This window comes from Trematomus bernacchii, unplaced genomic scaffold (genome assembly GCF_902827165.1).
Source record: "Trematomus bernacchii unplaced genomic scaffold, fTreBer1.1, whole genome shotgun sequence".
NCBI lineage: Eukaryota > Metazoa > Chordata > Actinopteri > Perciformes > Nototheniidae > Trematomus > Trematomus bernacchii.
In genome coordinates this window covers 6,483,432-6,505,379 of record NW_022987803.1, presented here as the reverse complement: position 1 = coordinate 6,505,379, position 21,948 = coordinate 6,483,432, and the positions used below count along the sequence as shown (strand labels likewise).

At 39.8% G+C, this 21,948-nt stretch overlaps 1 protein-coding gene across 3 annotated transcripts in view; it reads right to left on the bottom strand.

The window, feature by feature from the left end:
- The window catches only part of cnih3 (cornichon family AMPA receptor auxiliary protein 3), a 110,521-nt gene extending 88,947 nt beyond the window's left edge, over nt 1-21,574 (bottom strand). For all 3 annotated transcript variants that reach the window (XM_034150672.1, XM_034150673.1, XM_034150674.1), the window contains exon 1: nt 21,262-21,574. In XM_034150672.1, the coding sequence (XP_034006563.1) occupies nt 21,262-21,339 (78 nt within the window). In that variant the 5' untranslated portion in view covers nt 21,340-21,574. The remainder of the gene's footprint in view (nt 1-21,261) is intronic.
- Between the last annotated feature and the right edge of the window lie 374 nt (nt 21,575-21,948).

Genomic DNA, 21,948 nt, shown 5'->3' with positions numbered 1-21,948 from the left:
CGAAAATGACATTCCCAGAACAAATGACCATATCTTCCCTTCTAAAAGGGTTAAATTAATAATCTTTTCTCAAAGTAATGATAAACCTGTGAGTTGGATGTAGAAGTGTCAGAATCAATATAAATGTTTTTTATTTTAAAGAAAATTCAGATTTTACATAGTAAAAAACTGTAAATTATAGTGTCCGTCCAAAAATTATTTTTTACAGATAGTGAAAACTACCCTTGGATGATGGGTTAGTAGACTAAAAGCTTTAGGAATCCAAAGTACAACATATAATAAGTACCCTGTATCAAGATTGATGCAAAACAAGTGAAATTTGACCTTTTTAGAGAGATTTAGCCAAAAACTGGGCCATCTGGGGTCATTTGGGTGGATTTGACCTATCTCTGGCCCCCCTTGCTCGATCTGGTTGGTTGACATACCCTTGTGACCGTTAGAGCCAATAGAATCGAAGGAGGATACCTACATAGACACACATTGTAAAGAAAAAATGTTGCCGCTTCGCGTGTGGAAAGCGAAACTAAACAGGAGGAATGTCTCCTTCTGGAGTTTGGAAACTAAAACGCAGTTGTATTGCTTATGGATTATCAGAAATAATTTCAAAGAAGGCACAGACACATAGGATGAACCTATGGATTAACTGCAGCATCGTTTTTTTATCGTTTTAATGCCATTGAAGACCACTTTTGACCAAGGTAAGCCATATTTATATGTTTAGCTTCTTGGCTCCACATGTGATGATGTACGCTTTCGTTGATAGCGTCGCGAATGTTTATCACTGAGTGTTGAGGTGGGCACCGTTAGATTCAGTGTCTCCAGGACACCAAAAAATAGTGTTTGGTTGTGCATCTAGGATAAGTAATAAGGGAGTTCTGAGTGAGTTTATGTGCCTTTGTCGGTCCCGTTTTTTCGATCGAGGCTAATTCAGAGGCTGAGTGCTAGCATTGTGGGGTTTTTTTTAAAAGAAAAATTAAAAAGATCAGTTAGCTGAGTTTCTTCCCGTTACATGGATATAACACATTCATAGTTTTATTCAATATTAAGATTCCTTAGACGTTGTTTCCTGCAAATGACGCGTTTATCCGCCCGGTACCGGGGGGAAGGCGTGAAACAGGTTAATAAAGATTTCAATCTTTGAGAAGGTATGTGAAGAAGCACTGAGAGAGGTGCTAACTCGTTTTGTTGCATTGAAATGTAATGTAATGATTTGTTGACAAAAAGACAGCCACATTTGGATTTTCTTCACATTCCAGTTCTCTTCATCACTTGTTTCCTCCAACCTGTTGCTCTGTGACTTCAGGTTCAACATGTGTCACGCCTTCACTACTGCAGCTCCCTCCAGGCTGGTCTACCTGCAAGTGCCATCCGACCTCTACTGCTCTCCCAGAATGCAGCAGCAGCACGACTGGCTTTAACCTCCCTGTTTTTTCACCCTCACCCACTGGCTACCATTCGCTGCCCAAATCCACTTCAAGTCACTGGTCCTGGCCTACCTTGCTGTAAATGGATCAGGCCCTTTCTATATCCAGGACATGGTTAAACCTTACAGTGCAGCACGTGCACTCTACATCAGCCAATTGGCCAAACACAAAATTGATACCAAGCTCCCCATTCATCAGGGCAGCAAAAAGTCTACACATCTTCAATTTGGAAACCCACCTGTTGTACTTGACTATTAAACTCAACACACCCCCCCCGAAAAAAAGCACCCAAAGAGTTAAGCCCATTTGAAACAGCACTTACAAAGATTTGGCTTATTTGAAGCAGTATATAGGGATGTAACGATACACTCAACTCACGATTCGATACGATTCACGATTTTAAGTTCACGATATAGTTTTTTTTTTTTTTTTTAACAGAATGAGCTGCGGACAAATTATGACTGAAAAATATTTCTGTAAAAATCCCTTCAAAAAATAAAAATAAAGTGCAGCTTGAAATGTATGTATAAGAGACTAGATCTATGGATACAGCTCTCAACACTCTCAAGTGACAATTTAATTAAAAAACATAAACAGTATTTGCTTTTATAAGGTAATGAACAGTGTAATCTCCTATACACATCCGGGTCTCTGATTTGATTTGGTTCGAATAAATCGTAATATTCTAACCTTTTTTTTTAAGGGGGGCCACAGGGGGGTCCCTGGTCAGTGTTACGGGGGCACTGGCCCCTGTTGGCCCCCCCAAGAACCGCCCCTGCGAGTCTCGCTCGCTCGCACATGCACACAGAGCCGAGCTTGAATGAAACACAGAGACCATTGTACTTGTGTATCATATTATTTTCGATGGCTTTATTTTATTGTATAATCTGTAGGGGTGTAACGGTATACGTATTCGTACCGAAAATATTCGGTATGGGCCCTTCGGTTCGGTACACGTGTGTACCGAAGTGTACCGAACGAATATAACGTTAAATGTAAAAAATTGAGAACGTGAACAACTTTTTGGAAGTAATCTCAGGTGCTGCGTCGCAGCGTTCAGTGTAATCTGCTCACATTGGGTTCAACGCGTCATAGAGCAACCAAGTAATTTCATTGGACGAGAGGCATACTATGAGAGCTGGTCACAGGGATGCGTTCAAATTTAGTCAGTAATTTGAGGAACTGTCGAAATGGCGAACGCAGATAAAGTTGAGCTCGAAAATCCTCCAGCATCATTGAAGTCTCCGGTTTGGGAACATTTTGGTTTCGCAGTTACGTGCAAGGATGACGGACAAAGACAGGACCGAACCAAAGCTGTTTGTCAGCATTGTTCAACTAAAATTGGTTACGCGGCTGGCAATACATCAAACTTCTTGCACACTCATTTGAAAAGGCATCACCCGAACGTGAATATCACCGGTACCAAAAGAAAAATGACTGAAGTGCAAACCCAACTCCCACTAGCATTTAAGCCTCCACCACTCGCAACAAGTTCAGACCGAGCCAAAGCTATTACAAACGCCAAATATACTTATGTTACCATGTTAGCAAAGCGCTACCTGGCTGTATCTGCTACCTCTGTCCCTAGCGAGAGGGTGTTCTTCACAGCAGGAGACATTGTTAGTGCCAGCAGATCTGACCTTTCGGCAAGCAATGTGGACAAGTTAATTTTTCTTAAAAAATACATGAAAATACAATGACAAGCCTAATGTCAAGCTGGCTGCATAGTTGAGTACTAGTACTACAGTTCAAGTACAGATTATTTCAGTTCATCGAAATGCTGCACCTTAATGTTTATTTTATTATATTTTGTATTTATTTGAGTGAATATTCACAGTTTAATAATAATTAAAAACCCAAAACAAATATTTTATGTTTTGTGAGTACTAGTATAGTAAAGTTCAAATACAGATTATTTCAGTTCATTGAAATGCTGCACCTTAATGTTTATTTTATTATATTTTGTATTTATTTGAGTGAATACATTATTCACAGTTTAATAATAATTAAAAACCCCTAAAAAATATTTTATGTTTTGTGATCATTTTTTTCTGCTGTACCGAAAACGTACAGAACCGTGACCTAAAAACCGAGGTACGTACCGAACCGAAATGTTTGTGAACCGTTACACCCCTAATGATCAGTATGATAGATCGTCACTGGGCTTTCAACTAAAGACACAGCCACGCAAACACTGCGGCATTGCGGCATGTGTACAGCTCCTTATGGGTAGTGCAATGTTTGAAGCAGCGTTCCGGTGCGCTCCGGCAGCACTACACGGCATCACGGCTGTCCGAGTTATCCAGTGTGTCGATTTCACGGGCATTTCGTCGGACGTCTGCACTGAGGAGAGCAGCTGCCATGGCAAGTTGTTGTTCTAGATAGCGTTCAATCATGTCCAGACTGCTGTTCCAGCGAATCAAATCAAAATGAGTTCACGCCCTGTGCCGTTCAAGAAATTGCATCGCGATTCATTTTTTAGCTCAATCGATTTTAATCTTAACGCATCTGTACCGATTTTTTACCAATTCACGATGCATCGTTACATTCCTAGCAGTATACCTGAATTTTTTGTTGTTCTGTGTTTGTACACTCTAAAAAACGATTCATGGGGATAGTAGATTCCACTTAAAAATATATACTTTTTCAACATAACATTTTTAGTTTTGTACCTCAACTTATTTTAATAAGTCAGTCAAACTGAAAAAGAACAAAAAAAATGTTACTTACAAATGTAATGATTTTGAAAAAATATTTCTGCATTAACTCAACTATAGGGATATACTAAGTTAGAGTAACTTATATCTATTGAGTTTCATCGGTATAGTTTCAAAACTGAACACACGCTTGGACTTGCCCAGACTTTGCTAGACCGCATGTTGAGTTGGAGCAATCTGCATTCATCCTGGAAGTGGAACACTTGATAGCAGTGGAACAACAGGATTTCAACCTAATAATCTATCAAGTTACCTGGTAAGTAGCCTTTTTTGTTCAGCTTGATTTACAACAGCTGCTTACTGCATATACAGTGTAACACAAGCTCTAAGGTACATTAGCGACTTGTTTTAAGCTACTGTAGCATGCATAGCATAGCATACTGATTAGCTAGCTGTTTGTATCCTCCTGTATCCTTTGTTTCACAGATGCAGTCAAAGTTACAGTGTGTATAGATATATTTTATATTTATATTAAAGCAAATTATGTTTGTAGTAATGAACTAATTGAGTTAATCAGATTATAAATGGGTACTCGGATTAATTTAATAATCGATTAAGTTGGAAATACTTAAAAAGATTAACGCAAATTGTTACCTCAATTTATTTAAGTAGAGCCGGTGTATTATTTTTTTTAGTGTATCTTTATGGTTTATTGCACTTATTGTCAGTTGTTTTGGATGAAAATGTGTCAGCTTAATCAAAAGGGCAAAACAGCCCTTTACATATGTATAGCTGTATCTAAGTTTCCCATGTACACAGTATCAGCTTTTCATCCTCCTCATCATTAACATCTGCTCCAATTAAAATGCTGCATCAAATCTGCCCAGATGCACAACATTTGCACACAAGAATTGGCTTCATTTGATCCTGCCGCCCCCTCACGTCTGCACTAAAGGAAGTAATAACCAGAACAAGTAATGATGAACAGCAGATAAAACACGCAACAGTTCCATCGGTGCTGCAATAAAGGCAATAGCACTACAAAAGCACAAGACAAATGTCATTGCTTGACTAGTTGGTCCCGAAGGTGGTGTGTGTGTGTGTGTGTGTGTGTGTGTGTGTGTGTGTGTGTGTGTGTGTGTGTGTGTGTGTGTGTGTGTGTGTGTGTGTGTGTGTGTGTGTGTGTGTGTGTGTGTGTGTCAGATTGCAGGGAGAGATATGAGTGTGTCAGTCAGTGTATCTGCATATGAGCTACACAATGTGTCTCCCCCAGGAGAACTGTAACAACGTGAGTGTTACAGAGTGTGTGAGTAAGAACAAATAGATATATAGATTATGGTGTGTGTGCTATGAAAATGTTATCTGTGCTATATGAGGAAGAAACGGAGGCAGCAAGTGGCATGTGGGTTTGTACATGTGAACATTAGCCCAGTATGGGGAATTAACATCAGAGAGACGGCAGAGGTTCGCACCAATCCCGGGTTATTTCCCTGGGCTCGCCCCCACACTGACAAGCAGCTCTTTACATGTTATTTCCCAACGGATCCTGGCAGTGATCCTGGCTCATTGGCTCGCTCCGTTACAGTGTGTTAGCCTCCCTCGGGCCATCCCTTATGGCCGACAGGAGCGCTCAAACACACACAAACAGTCTTCATGGGTGCGTAAATCCCAGCCTAGCACTGTACGTTGTATTGCACTTCCGATAGACACACACATTAAAGTGCAGCAGAAACATCACGCCCCTATATCTTTATGTGCAGCACGTGAGAAGAACATTATAGACTAAATGGAGTGTAAAGCTGAGCAGGTTTAAAGGATCATTCAACTCAGTACGACTATCAATGCGCTCACTTTTCAACATATGAGGCTCAGGATAAAAAATTGCTAATATTTGAACACATATTATTCTTGTTTCAAACACCACTGAAGACTTTATTATGTTTCTAACCGCACTAACATGCACCTACTGACCATCAATTACGCACAGCACAGGATGAAATAAAATAACTTAAAAAATGTACTCCGTAACAATTATAAGTTACCTAAAAAAAATGTAATCAGTAACCTTATCTGAGTAACAATTTATATAAAAGTAATGTAACCTGATAACTGTTCTTTACTTTACCACAATATCAATTGCAATGCAAATACAAGAAAAAAAGTGCATTATGTAAGACAACAGAACAATGTGACCTTAGAAAAGTATTTAGTATCAAAAATTATCTTATTTATAGGAAAACTATTATTATAATAATATTAGCATTGTCTATCCTTAGACTCATAATGCCTTTCATGAAGCATATTAGCAGTAGACTATACACCAACACTGAAACACATGAGCACATACTACAGTTTAAAAAAGCAGAAATAACATCTGTGCTGACAGAAAATGCTCCGTTTTAGTTTAATACACACAGTTAAGCTCTCACACACTATTTTATGAACATAAAGGTTCACCTGCTGAATAAAATAAAAAAAAACAAAGAAAGTGAAAACCATAAAGCAGATTCAGGCAGTAGGCGTATAGATTCAAACTTAAAGTATGAGCCTACAGAACAGTACAGCTTACAGAGAAGTAGTCAAATCGGATCCTTTTACAACTAACACTATATGCTCTTTTTAGTTTTTAAGTAACATTGTAATTCCTGCTAGTAATCCCCAATTGGTAGAAATGTTGTAGTAATCCAACATGTAATCCGTTACTCCCAAAGCTTGAAAATAACAGATAGCTTACTAGGGAGCAGAAAAACAAGAAGCCAATTTGCTAGGATAATATGCTACCATTATAAAATTGAAATACGGGTTTTGTTTCTGAACCAGCGCTGTTTGTTTTGAGTAATGTTAGGTGTTGCCGATAAATTGAAATGCGGCTTGAGTTTCTACGAGCCACCCTCTGCTCATTCTGACTGAATTTAAAACATAATTAGCGCTCTGAAAGTGCTACATTTAAGAGTTATCTGATTAATAAATGTACTTGTTTACTATGAACCCGTCGCCTCGTAATACAGGCAGATTTTTTTAGTTGCTGAAGATAATATATCACAGCAGTGGCCTGCATATGAGACATGTAAGAACAAGCTGGAACCATCGTTACATTCTTGGCAAATTACGGAGTGTGTTTCGGGACTGAAACCTTGCGGTGTGTCTGTGAGGGAAATATAGGGGAGCATAGTGTTGCCTTATTAGTTATCTTTTACTGTAATGATGTAAATGTATGCTAATTTTTGCAGTCATTTAGTCAGTTGTAGCTATGACCAACCAAAGACAAGCTTTTCCTTCCAACCTTCAAGGCATTAAAATGGAAATGACAAGATTAAACAACAACAACCGCAATCAGAGGAACCTCCACTCTAGTGTAAAAAACTACAAGGTCCACTTTAATTATTTAAAGTCTCAATTATTCATTGGGATTTTAAGCCTACTCTATATGAGTAAATATTCTTAATAACCATTCGTCTTCAACTCCATTCAATACATGCAGCCTTTCTGTTTCTCTGCATTATGCAACATTTACAACATGGACTGCCGAATTCCCCAACGAGAGGCATACAATAGTCATGTTATCTCAAGTGGAGAGTAATCAAGAGTGGGAATAAGTCTGTTGTAAGTGAAGAAGCCAGAGTTGGTCTTTATGGCTTATCAATCATTTTGTCAGCAATCAAATGTTGGGAAATCAGAAGAAATGTGTGTTTATATCAAGCATGACTCACATTGCATGTATTATGTTGTGTTCACACTGGACATGAAGCTTTTTAAAAGAAGTTGACAGAAGAGAGGAAGAAAGAGAGCTTGGCACATATTTATGGAGAAAATGACATATAAGGGGTGTTTCCCCCTCTGATCATTGGCAACTAGCTAAGCTCATTAGCTAATGGATTGGAGGAGCTAACGCCGTTAGCTAGAAGTCACGCGGAATATCTGGATTGTAATTGAATGTGCTTCAAGGAAACATGGCTGCACCAGGATATATCCGACAACAACGTTTCCATTGATGGCTTCCGGACTGTTCGGGAAACGTTTCTATCAGCAACGTTTACATCAACATCATTTTCCATTAAAGTTTTCATTGATGACTCCCGTACTGTTTAGGCCGACAAGGACTGCACCAAGAGCTTCACCAAGTCTTCACCATTAGCCCGAGTCTTCAGAAGGTCCCTGTCCTGTGGAGGACGTCCTGCCTCGTTTCTGTGCCTAAGAGTCCCTTAGTTCATTGTGTCCCTGTGGCTAAAAGGACTTTTATTGCACATGTTTACTTATACTTCTTATTTCTATATAATATGTATTTATTTTATTCTAATATAGTTCAAGTATTTTGATTGATCAATTGATTGAAAATGTTGTTGGTATCTACATAAAATAAGCCCCGCCTACTTTCTATCACGTTTAGTTTGAGTGAAGCAGGTAAACACAAAGTCGAACTCACATGACAAACGAGAGGTAAAGATTTGCTTTTTGTCCAATGGGAATACAGGCTTCCTCTAGCTGGCAGTGGTCACTGGCTGTCCATGCGCTGGTTGGCTTGTGTTTAAACCGCTAACGGCCGGTATCTGTGCTGAACACCTTGGCAGGGGGAGACAGCTGGAGAAGGCAGTTCCCTGATGCTAATAAACACTGCTGGCACCGTTTCTGTAACCCCCTTCCTTTACTGTGACGAGATCAAATGAAAGGAAATCTCTCGCTTCCAGAAAATTCTGTATGCATGATTCCGCTGTCTCTGCAAGGCAGCAAAGCCAAATGATAAGCACATATGCAGCTACAGTGATGGTTATTAGACATAATTTCAATTGAGCATATACTGTGTCCAAGAAATAGTCCTGCATTGACATACTGCAGGATCATTGGTGTGGGTCCAAAAAGCAATGACAGGAGTTGCATTACCATGGAAACATTGATTTCGTCCTTACAGGCTGTAAGTTGTAGTGTTTATAATAAAAACGTTAATATGCTTGGTTTCCATGTTTTTTATTAATCTAAAGAAGAACGTGTTCCCCCAAAATGTATATACATTTCTATCTGTTAGATTGAACCAGACGATAAATACGTGTGTAAAGTTTGTGAAGGCAGGAGGAAAGCTTCCGCGATCACCGTCTCCTCTCTGCTGCTCCAAACTCCGCCCCCCCCTGAAAATAATGAGTGACAGGCTGATAGTAACCTGATAGAAACTTTAATATTCACTTAATCACTGATTGAGATATGATGAAGCTAACTTAATCTCCTACAATCATGGGATTTATGTAACAGTAACGGGCCGTCTCCACGGCAGCGTTAAAAAAATCTTGGAGGTGGGCGTATCTGAAGCTTGGGGATTTTTTTGCGATCAACCAATCACATGAATCTCCCGCCCGCGACATACGAAGCCAAAAAGCCCGAAGTAAACTGGATATAAACTCCCCAAAACAGGCGAAAACATACCACTGTCTCTGCCACCTCCCTCCATGCCTGGCTCCTCCGGTTTATATCCCGGTAGGTCTGGTCATAAAGCACCGGGTGATTGATTCGCTACCGCTAATTTCTCCTCCATTTTTTGGAATATGAGGAAATGATCTGCGGTATGTCTCTCCCAGCATACACGCCGTTTGATTGGCTAGAGCTTGAACTGTCAGATTTGCGTACACAGGATTTGATTGGCTGACGCTTCCTCCTCAGCTTCAAAAGTTGAACATTGTTCAACTTTGGATCTTGAAAATCCTGAGAATCTCCGCTCGCCTGCCCACAATGCATTTCGGCGAAAGCGAAAAAAAGTGACGTCACCCCATTCAAAGTGAATGGGCAGAAGCGTTTCAAGATTTTTTAACGCTGCCGTGGAGACGGCCCGTTAGACAGAGAATGTAAGTGTGCACCCACATGCACTATTTCTGTTTGTATATGCTGTTGTAAATACTCCTGTTGTCTGCTGTGTTCAGACTCAAGTCATGTTTGTGATGCCACATTCAGGACATTCAGTGTCCTTTTTTGAGCAGAAGACCGTTGCTAGAAGCTGCAGCTAGACTGCAGAAGCATTCGTTTTTTGTTTTTGAGGATGGAACAACTTCACACACAGATATAGGGATGCTAGAGCTATACAATTGGTTTACTTTGGTTTATAATTTAATGTCAAAACATGTATGTTATTGATTTCTGACGCACTTTCTAAATAATAAAAAGCGAGTTCATATGTATTTACTACATGTATTCATTGATGAAAAAGAAGTCATGTGCAGTAATATAGAAAATTGAGGATGCAACGCATTGGTATGCATCGTGATGCATCGGGATATCGAATCGAAGACAGGATAATCGTAATTGAATCGAATCGTGAGACCAGTGAAGATCCACAGCCCTAGTAGCTAGCCTAGTCATTTCAAATATTCTGACAAAACATTTACAATTATGAAACAGACCAACTCTGCCAACAGTCACTGCGCATGTTTCATCAAGTTGGTGATTGTTTTTATAAATGCTTCGCATGTGTTGTTCAGTTGGTGAAGATGTTTATTTATTTGCATGTGATCCATTTGTGTTCTTATTTTTTGCATCGTTTTGAAAGGGGCAGCACTTTTCTCCTTATGGAAGTGGCCGTTGTAGCGCTATTGCACATGTCGGCCACCTTAGTTATCTGTACTATTTGAAAAATCAACCTTTTACATGGTTAATCTTATCCTGATGTCATAACTATATGGACATAAAAGGTCATTTCTACATGTAGGATCGAAAGAATGAATGATTTAATTAGCCAATTGAATAAACTAACAATAGATGTTCCGTTAAATCCACCTGCTTCAATGCTGTTATTAATTTGCCCTTCTGTCAGACTATTATCAACCACTGTACCTGAAAAGAGACAGTGTATTTGTTCAGTCTAAATCACAAAGAAGAAAATCAATGCTAATACAGTTCACTCTAAATCCCTGAATTGATCACATTGTCAATTGTGATCACTTGGCCAAAAGACTAAATATAAAGACAAAAGAAAAATGTTGAATAGTGATTCATCCAAGCAATGCATATGTGATAAGGTTGGTTAATGGAAACAGTCAGGGCTTTGGGAACCTGATCATCTAAAGTCACCATTCAAAATGTGATACGACCTGCGCTGTGGTTTCTCTTAAACTGCCAGAAGTCTTTTGTAACATCACCAGTGTGATGAATAATGATTAATAATAATAATTCAGCCTATGAATAAGAATAAAAAGGAAAGCCAGCACAACCCAAATTGGCAATGATCCGTCATTCTTTAAATGTGAAGAGCTAGTTAAAATAGGAATAAAAGAGCAAAAGAAAGTGATGACCAGGATCATTGATATAATCCCACAGTCTATGCCTCTCTGGAACAATAGAAAGCGTGGAGTCAGGATGATGGATGAGGATGCAGCAGGGTTTAATGAACATGTGGGTCGATGCAGAGCCAGCCCAACTCACTGAACGCCACCTCCATTATAGCCTCAGGTGCCTTGTGCCAGGAAGCCATGTTGACTGTTTGCTTCATTGAGATTACGATCAATTGTATCAGCTATGCCTTTCTCCCCCCTGATGTCTTACTAGGGCACCTTGAGTCCGAGCTACTTCCTAGTTTGTACAGTTCAGGGGAGCACGGTGGATAATCACTACGACTATGATAAATGCTAGGTGTAACAAAGAGGACAGGAATCCACTTCTCTTTTTGCCATTTCCTACTCTTTAAAGCACATTCTTCCTCTTTATATTCCCTCCAATTTCCTTTCATTATGACACTGTGCTTTCAGAAATAAGCCATTGCCCTTTATTGAATGTCAATACCCCTTTTATTTGCATTAATTCGGTCTTCCACAGAAGAGCATCCTCTAAAGAAGTGCTTACATTTCATAGTGTTTTGGTAAAAATAACATTTTACTCTAAAAGATATGTGATATTGCTTATAAAGTTGTCTGACATGGCAGGAAACACAAGTATTATACAGGTTCATACAGATTAGAGTTACCTAGTGGGTTAACAATTGTTAATCACTCTTACTAGGAAGAATAAGAAAAGGTGAACAATTCAGTTGTTAGTCAAACTGTCTGTTGTGAACAGTGTTCAAAGTGACTTCCTGGTAAAACGTTGACCTGCTGTACTTGTACACGTTTGCAGAAAGAGATTAATACCAACATTTGGTGTCTTCCGGTTGAAGCCTAGTATAGGGCGACCAAATACTGCAGTTTTCTGCAGACGTTTCTTATTGTGTTAAACAAAGACCGTAAGACGAAATAATATTTCAAATGGCAAGAAAGCTCAAGCCATAGAGCCTACCAGTTTGTCAATTGTCACTTATGTTTTGGCCAACATGCAGGGCAACTTAATATCACTCCTCGTCATCTACTACCTACATTCCACCCTGTTGGATAATAAAGATATCATATATTCTAAAAACACTAATGAACAATTGTAGTTTGGCTATTTTCTTTATTGTGTGTTCAATATTTGACCATTTACAGTCAATTTTCAGATTTTTCACAAGGTTTATGACGTTAATTAGTACGCAATTCAGCCAGCCTGCATCACAGTGTACATTTACCATGGTCAAAATACATGAAACTGTTATTGTCCCCCTTTTGTATGTAATAAATAATAAGATTTAATATAATATATATTCACTGCAAAACTGGGAATGTCAACAGTTTCTATTTCAGATTTCTAGTCCCTATCTTGTAAACAAAGGCGTAATGGAGTTTGTAAGTTGTTATTGCAACAGTTGGCTTACAACAATCTTAACAGCTAAATCCATCTCAACTACCTTTGTCCACATTTTTCTGTATCTATTTTCAATGGTTTTTTCTAGCAAAAAGATCAAGCTCCGCAAGAAAATGTCGTATGAATCTTGCCTGAAATCTCTGATTGCCTTTGTTTTTTTCTTATAAAAAGAATTCAATTGGCACCACGCGACACATCTTTGAATTTCAGAACAAGGTGAAGTTGTCATTGACACTGGCTGCTTTATGAGAGCATTGCCTCCAAGTACCAAAATCCTTGAAATTCTTGTGATAAATACAATATTAACCAGTAGATATGATAGATGGAACTTTAAAACTAAGACTAATAATGACTGCTAGCACAGTTTCTGTAACCTCGTTCTTAATGTGACAAGATCAAATTACGTAAAATGTCTTCCTTCCAGAAAATTCTGTATCTATTGCTCCACTGTATGTACAAAGGAGCAAAGCCAAATAAAAAGCACATATGTGGTTATTAGAGAAAATACCAATTGAGCATATGGAAACACATAAGATGCTAAAAAAGATCCTGATGAGAAATGAATGCAGTAAACATGTTGTGTGTGTTCTTTTGATAAATACAATATCAACCAGTATAATGTGTGGTGGGAACTTTAAACAAAGACTGCGTTTCTAATAAATCAGCATTGTCTTTTAAAGACCATTCTCAATAAAGTGGACCCAAACTATCCACAAATCATTAGAAAATGTACAACTGACCGTCTTTAACTGAAGGCTAGCTACAATTATTTTGCCATCTGAGATGCTGTATGAAATCTAAGACTGTAGTGGCTCAGTTCATAGGGGACTTGGCTTGGGAAACGAAGGGTCACTGACAAAGGTGTCCTTGAGGCATAGAACTCCCACCCTGCTCCCTGGGCCCTGGATAGCAGCTCATGAATTATAAGATGAGTATTACTACTAGGGCTGCACGATATTGGAAAAAACTGACATTGCGATATTTTCTTCCCCTGCGATATATATTGCGATATGAAAAAATACAGGAATAGAAGAAAAGACAGTTTTTTTTGTCTGCAAACCATCCTTTCTTGAACTATAATGCTATACAATTGGTATTTTTTTAACAATATTTAACCGGATGAAGGATTTTAGTCACGGACTTCTGGATCTTAAGTTATCAGAGGAACAAGCTGAGCTAGCTCGGTTATCCTGCTGTGATCTGATAAAGAATTATTGTGATTGGTGGTTTGCTGTGCATGCAGAGCCTGCATGTCACTCACTCAAGTACCTTTTCCTTTTGTAGCAAGCAGCAAAATAATTGTAACATGACGTATTTGAGTTAATTTGCCTACTTAATATCGCACGTCTTAAAAAAAAAAAATAAATAAAAAATCGCACGTCCTGCGATGTGAATATCGCGCATGCGCATAACGCGATTATCGTCACACACGATATATCGTGCAGCCCTAATTACTACCAACTTATCGAACAATTCATTGGAAAAATTACAACTGACCGGCCTTTAACTCATAGATAGCAACAATGCCATCTGAGACACTGTATAGGTTTTAGACTGGTAGTGGATCAGTTCGTACAGGACTTGACTTGGGAAAGAAAGGGTCATGGGTTTAATTACCAAAACTGACCAAGTACGGAGTGTGGTCAGGTCCTGGGCGGCTCTGGGGGTAGGTGCAACAGGCCAAATGACCCTGTAACACTGTGCTTGGACCCCCCTGTGGCCCCCCTCAAAAGGAATACATCTATGATAATGCAGTTTGTCATCGTGTTGCAGCCAATACTGTGCTGTAACCTGGGCCAGGTTGAAACAAAGTTCCAGAAATAAATTATGTTACTAAAACAAATACCAACAAATATTAACAAATACATTTGATTTATTTCCCTTAACTGCATTAAGGTTAATGGTACAGTAAGTAACTAAACAAAAATTACAACTAAGTCATTGACACAAATGATGTTGTTAAAACAAAAACCAATAATGAAAACCAATATGAACCAATATGTTTCCTTGTGCGCTAGCCTATGACTTTATACTGAACTGAAAAAGCTTAAATCTTGAACACTTTCTTGGTCTCCTTTTTCCCGCTTAAATGTGCCTCATTAAATGACTGGCCCCATAATGCCCCCCCCCCCCCCCCCCCCCCAAGTAAAATGTGTCTAGAATCTCCATTGGGTCAGGTACCAGAGAGACGGTTTGTCTCCAGGGCTCTGTCGAAGGTTCCCTTGAGATATTCACCACACCCCCACCCTGCTCCCTGGGCCCTGTATAGTAGCTCATGAATATAAAGAGGATTCAAAATCCTCCATTTCCATTTCTCCTATATTGAATCCCTATGTATTGTAAAGTAAATATTGAATGAGAGCATTATTTTTGGATAAAGCGGCAAAGAGTAGTAATCATTACATTAAGGGGAGAGCTGGAGGTACTTCATCTTTATTTCATTGCTGTTATTAAGACATGAATAATCCAGATGAAGACAGGAACTTAGAGTGCCCTCCCCCCAACACAAAGCGTTACTTGTGAAGTGGTCTGTTCTTCTGTCTCTAGTTAATTATTACGCTCTTTATCTCTCTTCATCTATTCCGCATTTTTATCCCATGCTGTCAACCTTGTCTCTTAGAAAAGCTTGATCCGTCTCAACCCACCAGGAAGCTTCATACTCCAAACAGAGGTCTAATTTAGTTACTTATCACTCCTGTCTTCCTTTGATCTGCAGTGCTGCATGCTCACATCTTCAAATCAGCTTTTTTCCTGCTTCTTCATGCCTGATCATCATTTTGCTCCAGTCATCTATCCAGCAGTCTCTTCTCTAGTGCAAACTCCAAATAAGTCTTTCTGGCCTTTCCCCCTGTTCTACCTTATCATACCATCACTCGTGTAGCTTTCTGAAGCATCACAGATCAAGGGAACATTCTTAGGTCTTTGGCAGTTTGAGTAAAATGAACACAACGCATGGTAGGCTTCTCAGTTTCAATCTTTCTCCCACACTTTCAAATCTGTGTCTCAGGCTAAATAAACCTCCTGTCATTCGAAACGTTAATCCTTTACATTTCATCTCAATGCATTTCCTTCTAAGTCCTTCTCCACTGTCCCACACCCTTAGCTTCTCTCTCCCTCCTGCACATCAGAACACCAGAGAGACAATCACAGCTGAGGGGGAGTTATGGTGGCTCAGTGTGAATGGTTATTCACATGACACTTCTGTTAAACCTGTGAATGCCACGTACTTGTCAATATCTGATGGAGAGTCATGCTCGCGAGGAAGCGATGCCAAGTGCGATGCTAGCAGAGCTGCTATCCTGCTAATCCATCCTGAACTGTGCATACAATCATGATCTGTGGTGTTTAAACCAGCATTTACTTTGCAGAGATTATTTACAGAAAGGGAAAGCGGGTGGAAGGAAGAGGGTAAAGAGAAGAAAAGCTCAGGAATAAAAGCATTACACCCTCATTGCCAGGCTATATTAACCTACAAGAGGGTCCAATAGAGTGGTGCAGTGACGCGTCCTAAAACCCGGAAGTAAGCTCCGCATGGGTTCCCTCGACAAAAAAGCAATGGGATTTCTCCATAGGATTTTGGAAAATAGCTGTAAATAAGGTCTGTGGAAAACGAACCTGTTAGATAAATGCACGTTTTGTTCAGCCGGATAATATCCACATGTCTACCCTACTTTTATAATTTTCTAATCATAAATCTAATCGATAGATTTCTGATCGATAGATGCGTGCACCACTCTATTGTGTAGATGTCCTGCTGTCTCTAAGAACGTATTGGCAGTTGTGAAAAAGTATTAAACTAATTGACTTGAGCAAAGTTAGATACTACACTCAATAACTAAATCAAACGCAAAAGATCCCGCATTCAAAACTTGTATCAGCCAATCTACTCCTACAACAAGTATACACAGGTAATTTATTCTCAGTCAGAATGAGCCCTGTCATTGTATAACTGGAAAATATGTATTGAAGCATTAGCATATTATCTAGGGCTGTCAATGTTAGCGCGCTAGTGCTCACGTTTAATCTGGAAACCTTAATGCATTCAATTCAAATTCACGCATATTAATCACATTCCCTGCTCCCGTAATTCCAGGGCTGATGGAAAGGCAAAGAAAGTGGAGGAATCAGTCCAAGAGACATGCATTGCACTGACTGGAGACCACTCAACATCAGTAAAAAAAAAGTGCTTTTACGGCATAACTGTACACATTCGCTGAAAACAAAAGAAAGGCATTTTGCCGAACCATGTGCTAGTCAGTTTCTTAAAGTGGATAATCCTATGTATGATAGTGGTAGAGATAATTTGCCCTGTGTATCACAAATTATCATAGCAGCTCTCAGAGACAGCTGCTTTGTTGATGCTTTAGCTAAGTATCAGACAATTGTGGGACTTCATGCCAATAATTCAGAAATGATGTTGATGACAACCCTTTGGTTTCTCTTAACAGTTTGTCATGCATGTATTTATCACAACACCACAAGTGTGTTTATTTTATCAAATTAATTAACGAATACTAGTATCTCCAGTAATTATACTTTTACTGCCCTTTTACTGCCCTATAACAAAAAAAAGTATTAAAATAAAGTGACTATACTATTTTTTTTAAAGGGCACCAATTTAATAAAGATGTTTAGGTTATAACCAATTGCTTGAATAATGAAGTTTGATTTTGTGTAATACATTCAGCTTTCTTACCACCGTCATGTCTAATGACAAAGCTAGATACCAGGGACGGTTAGCTTGACTTAGTTAGCTCAATCAGATCTTAACTTGTTATCATTTTACTCACAATTAAAGACAACAGCAAACTTAATAAATGCCTACAGTATATTAAAAACGTTGTTAAAAACATTTCTTTCTCATTTAAAACCAAAGTTTAAGAACGTTTGTTGTTACAGGGTTTGTGTGCCAACCCGTTACGGACCTCAGGAGAGCTAAGCTAACAGTTACATTCGTTAGCATGCATATAAGAGAGGTATCACCAGCGAATCAGCATTATCAATACAAATCATGCTTTCAAATCCCACTGCCCCTTCCATGCCATTGCAGCAGTATAATGGAAAGCCCATCTGGGAGCGTAACTGATTCTTTGACATTCTGCCCTCTGTCTCGCTGCCAGAACAACCTCTGCATCATATCGGCACCGCGGGGCTTTCCCATCCATCCGAGGAGCACCGGTGGAGTGTGTGGCTCGCTCCCAGCTTTAATGACACTTAGAGCACATTAGGGGCCGCGGTTCCAGGGGAGGAGAATCACTCAAGCAGAGTGCGAGTGTCTTAGCGATGAGCCGGAGAGCTCAGGGGGGGGGGTCACAGTTCACCTCGTATGTTAATTAAAATGCCTTCGTAATCGCTTACGTGAGTGCTCCCATGGGTGACGGTGCTGTTGAACTTCATGTGATGAAAAGGATGATTCTGACAATTGCTGTATCTTTTCTGAAGTGGATCATCATTATATCCCACAGGGAGAATACTGGAACATGCTAATTATCCATAGGCATGTCATATTTAATTGTTGTCACCATGTAATCTTTTAGCTAATTCCTATCTACTACTATACCTAAATGTATATATTCACACATCAGATTTTAAGCATATTTTTGATTTATTAGAAATCATTTAGGTAGGTCTTCGCTAGGTCACACCAGGGAGATGACATCAATCTTAATCTTTTGGTGTTGCCTCTGTTTTTCGCAAATATGTTCATGACCAGGTCAAGAATTCGGTAAATATGAAGACCCGAAAAGCTGTTGGAAGAATATATATTGGCACATGTGACTCCATACTTGTATTCGCCTATTTGTTACCTTTCTGTTTGCCTTTAAATTAAAACCTTCAGTTTGTGAGACACCAGATCCAGTTCTCCTGCATCATCATTAGTTTCAGTCAATTGCTCTGAATATACAGTATATATTTAATATGCCAGCCCCCTTTTATTTATATAACAGTATTGGTGCTGTCAATCAATTTAAAAAGTCTAATCAAGTTAATCACAATAATAATCTGTGATTTATCATGATTGATCTTAAGATTCAATACTAGTTTTGACTTCTTTTTTTGGGGGGGGAACAAACAAGTATAGCCTTTGTTGCATATTTATTATAACCTGCTTTCAGAATTTATGTCACAAAGTCAGACAATTTTCCGACCAAGCATAGAGAAAGCCACTGTCACGAACAGTGATACCTCTCTGTATAATGTGTCACAATGTGTCTTACATAGGGCATTATTTCTGCTGCTATCATACTGTAAGCACTATCTGTTCCTTAAGGGAGGTTTTTGTCCTCTATCTCACACTCCTGAGGAACTTCAAGAAACTGCCGCATGGTTCAGAAAAATGTATTTTTATCTGTTTTCACAACTAAAGCGAACGGGTGCAGGTGTGCCGTTACAACGAGGTAGTGATGGTTCTAACTGATGTAAAGATGGCTCCAGTCAATTCAACACATATCTTTTTTGCCAATTCCACCCTTTTCACGGCCATGCAATAAATGGTAAACATCCGCGGTGGTATTATGGGAACAACTTCGGGTCAACTTGGCAATGTGATTAGTTTGTGTTGATTTTGTAACGCTTGATAGTTTTCAGATTATCTCAAGCGTTATCGTTTTAACGTTGACGGCATTTAATAGTACATAGGCCTACATAATAAAGGGGTCTGAAATCACTAAAGTGTGGGATCCGTCTACTCCTTTATTTGTCTTACAGGTGTCTCGCTAAATGGCCTCATGTGAGTGTAAAGGGGATGGAAGAGGACTCTGTGTGTTTCCTACTTCAAAATACATTTACGTCACATTGATCATTACCTGAAAATGAGTGGAGGAGTAGATAACGAGCTAATTATGTTGGCAGTATATGGTTTGATTGATTGTGGCTAATTAGACAGAAGTCTGACTGTGTGCGGTCATTTGTCATTCCCTGACATCCATGAATCAGCCGCTCATGTTACCTGCCGACCGGACTGGTAATATGTTTGAGTCATTGCAGTTCATTACTAATTTTGTCTTTTCAATTTGGCCTGTTTCATTGCCTCTGTCTTTTTATGTTCCCTTACCCTGACTCACTATATTTATAGCTTGATTTTACCCTGGGTACTTGGATTTCACCCTGGGTAGTTGGACTCAGCACACTTGCTCTTTTAAGCAATGCACAGCAGCTCAAGGCATTAAAATCGAACCTTTTGTCCAGACAGCAGTGGTTTTGAAACTAGGTGAGATTGTGAAATCCAAGAAAGAAAATCACTGACGGAGAGATGGCTACCTGCCAAAGTGGCTGATAGAAGTGAAAGAGTAACTGCCAGCCTCTCCCCAGCAGTTGGCAGGTGTCTGGTGTTAATGTGCAGCCTCAGTTCCTCCACAGCTCCACACGTTCTCACCTCCACCTCTTCGTAATGACTTTCCCTCGCGGTACGGAGCACCAGCTTATTATTCTGCGCGTCTGTACGTCAATGCAACTGGGAATCATCTGTAGAGGCATCTCGACCGTTTCTGCTGTCTTAAGCAGAATGCAAAATGAAGCTTGGTGCGATGGATTATTGCTGAAGCTACAGAATAATGCGTTTCATTGTGATCCTTCCACTAGTGCTGAATTTGACATAAAAGGCAGAATTGAAGGGGTTTCTGTCTATCTATAGTAAGTCGGCGAGGTCTTTCCTCATCAGTTTAGAAGTAGCATCATTGAGGGGTTATATATTTTGCATGATCTCTCAGTTTTGTCTGTTCTTCCATGGTTGCATGCCCTCTCACTGTCCTGGCCTCTTTATTTCTGCTCTGTAAACAAACACATGGGCCACTGTCTGACAGACAGTCTGACCGACTATTAGCTGTAATTGCCGGAGGATCATTCATCCCAAGTGCATCAGGTCTGTTTCTGTTTCCGTGCAAAAGGCAGATTGGGGGGCAATAGGCTGTAGGCTGTAAGACCTGACCCAAATCTGTCTTTACATAAGACTCTGCATGATGGAGATGTCGCTCCTCGAGCAAATAATTAGAATATTCAAATATAATAATGCAGTCAGTCACACTGACACTGGTGAGCAGCTCAGCCGAGGTTTGATTAAAGGCAGAGGAAGCAGAGCAGAGAAATGATAGGGGGGGCTGGGGGTAACAGTATTAGATTTTGTAAATGATATAGAAGGAAGGCCATTTAATGTATCTATGACAAGCTTTTCTGCATATGAAATTGGGTCAGCATGAATGAAGATTAGAAAAAGGGTAAAATTGGGACAAATTGGGGGAAAAGATGGATGCACGTCTGAATGATGGAGCAGAGCTGAAGACACAGGTGTACCTGTCATATTAAAGGAAATATCAGCCAAAAATATCCTTCATTTGTAACAGCTGGAGCATATGCATTTGAAATGAATGAATAAACGCCCAGGGCTCTGGACTATGTGGCACTGTTACACACAAATATCACACCTGCGCGTACAATAAAGCATGCATCCAATACGATCAGCTGGTGACATCAAACAAAAGTCATGCTGAGGTACTTACGTGCCATATTGCAAAGAAGATCAGGGACACACAGAGGACCAGAGACAGCATGTAGCAGAAGGCAGCAAAAGTGAACATAATTGAAAGGGGACACGGTGGCTAATTTCCCAAAGAAGCACGATCCCAATGACAAACATCTAAAATAAAAAAATAAGGGGGGGGGGGGGGGGGGGGGAGGAGGAAAGTTCTCACAGTGCCATTTGGAGCCGATGCGGTACAGGCACCATGATTTCGACCCTCAGAAAACAAATTGTTGCAGGAAAACCTCCCCGCAGGAAGAGCCGTGCGTCCAGCCAGCAGCAGCGGGGATGGGGAGTCAAAGCGGGGCTCAAATCACTGACATGGTCCGCGAGCAGTGTCCACGCGCTGGTCATGGAATCATGGGAAGGCAGAGCGAGGTTAGGAGTGTGTGCTGAGAAGCATCCGGGAGAGGTGGAACTGAAGGTAATCCATTCAGCGGCGGCGGGAGGAGCTCTGATGTGTCTCCCTGCACGAGCTCTTCAAAAATACGGCTTCCTCACACACCTATCAGCGGCCGCGTGCACAGGGATGCGCGTGAACAGGTGGATTTAAAAATGGGGGAAGCTGGTGTGTTCAAATGTCGAGCTCCAATTCCAAAAGTGATTGACATCAAGGTCTTCCACTGTGGTTTGGATCATTTTAATATTACCAAATTATTCTGGAACT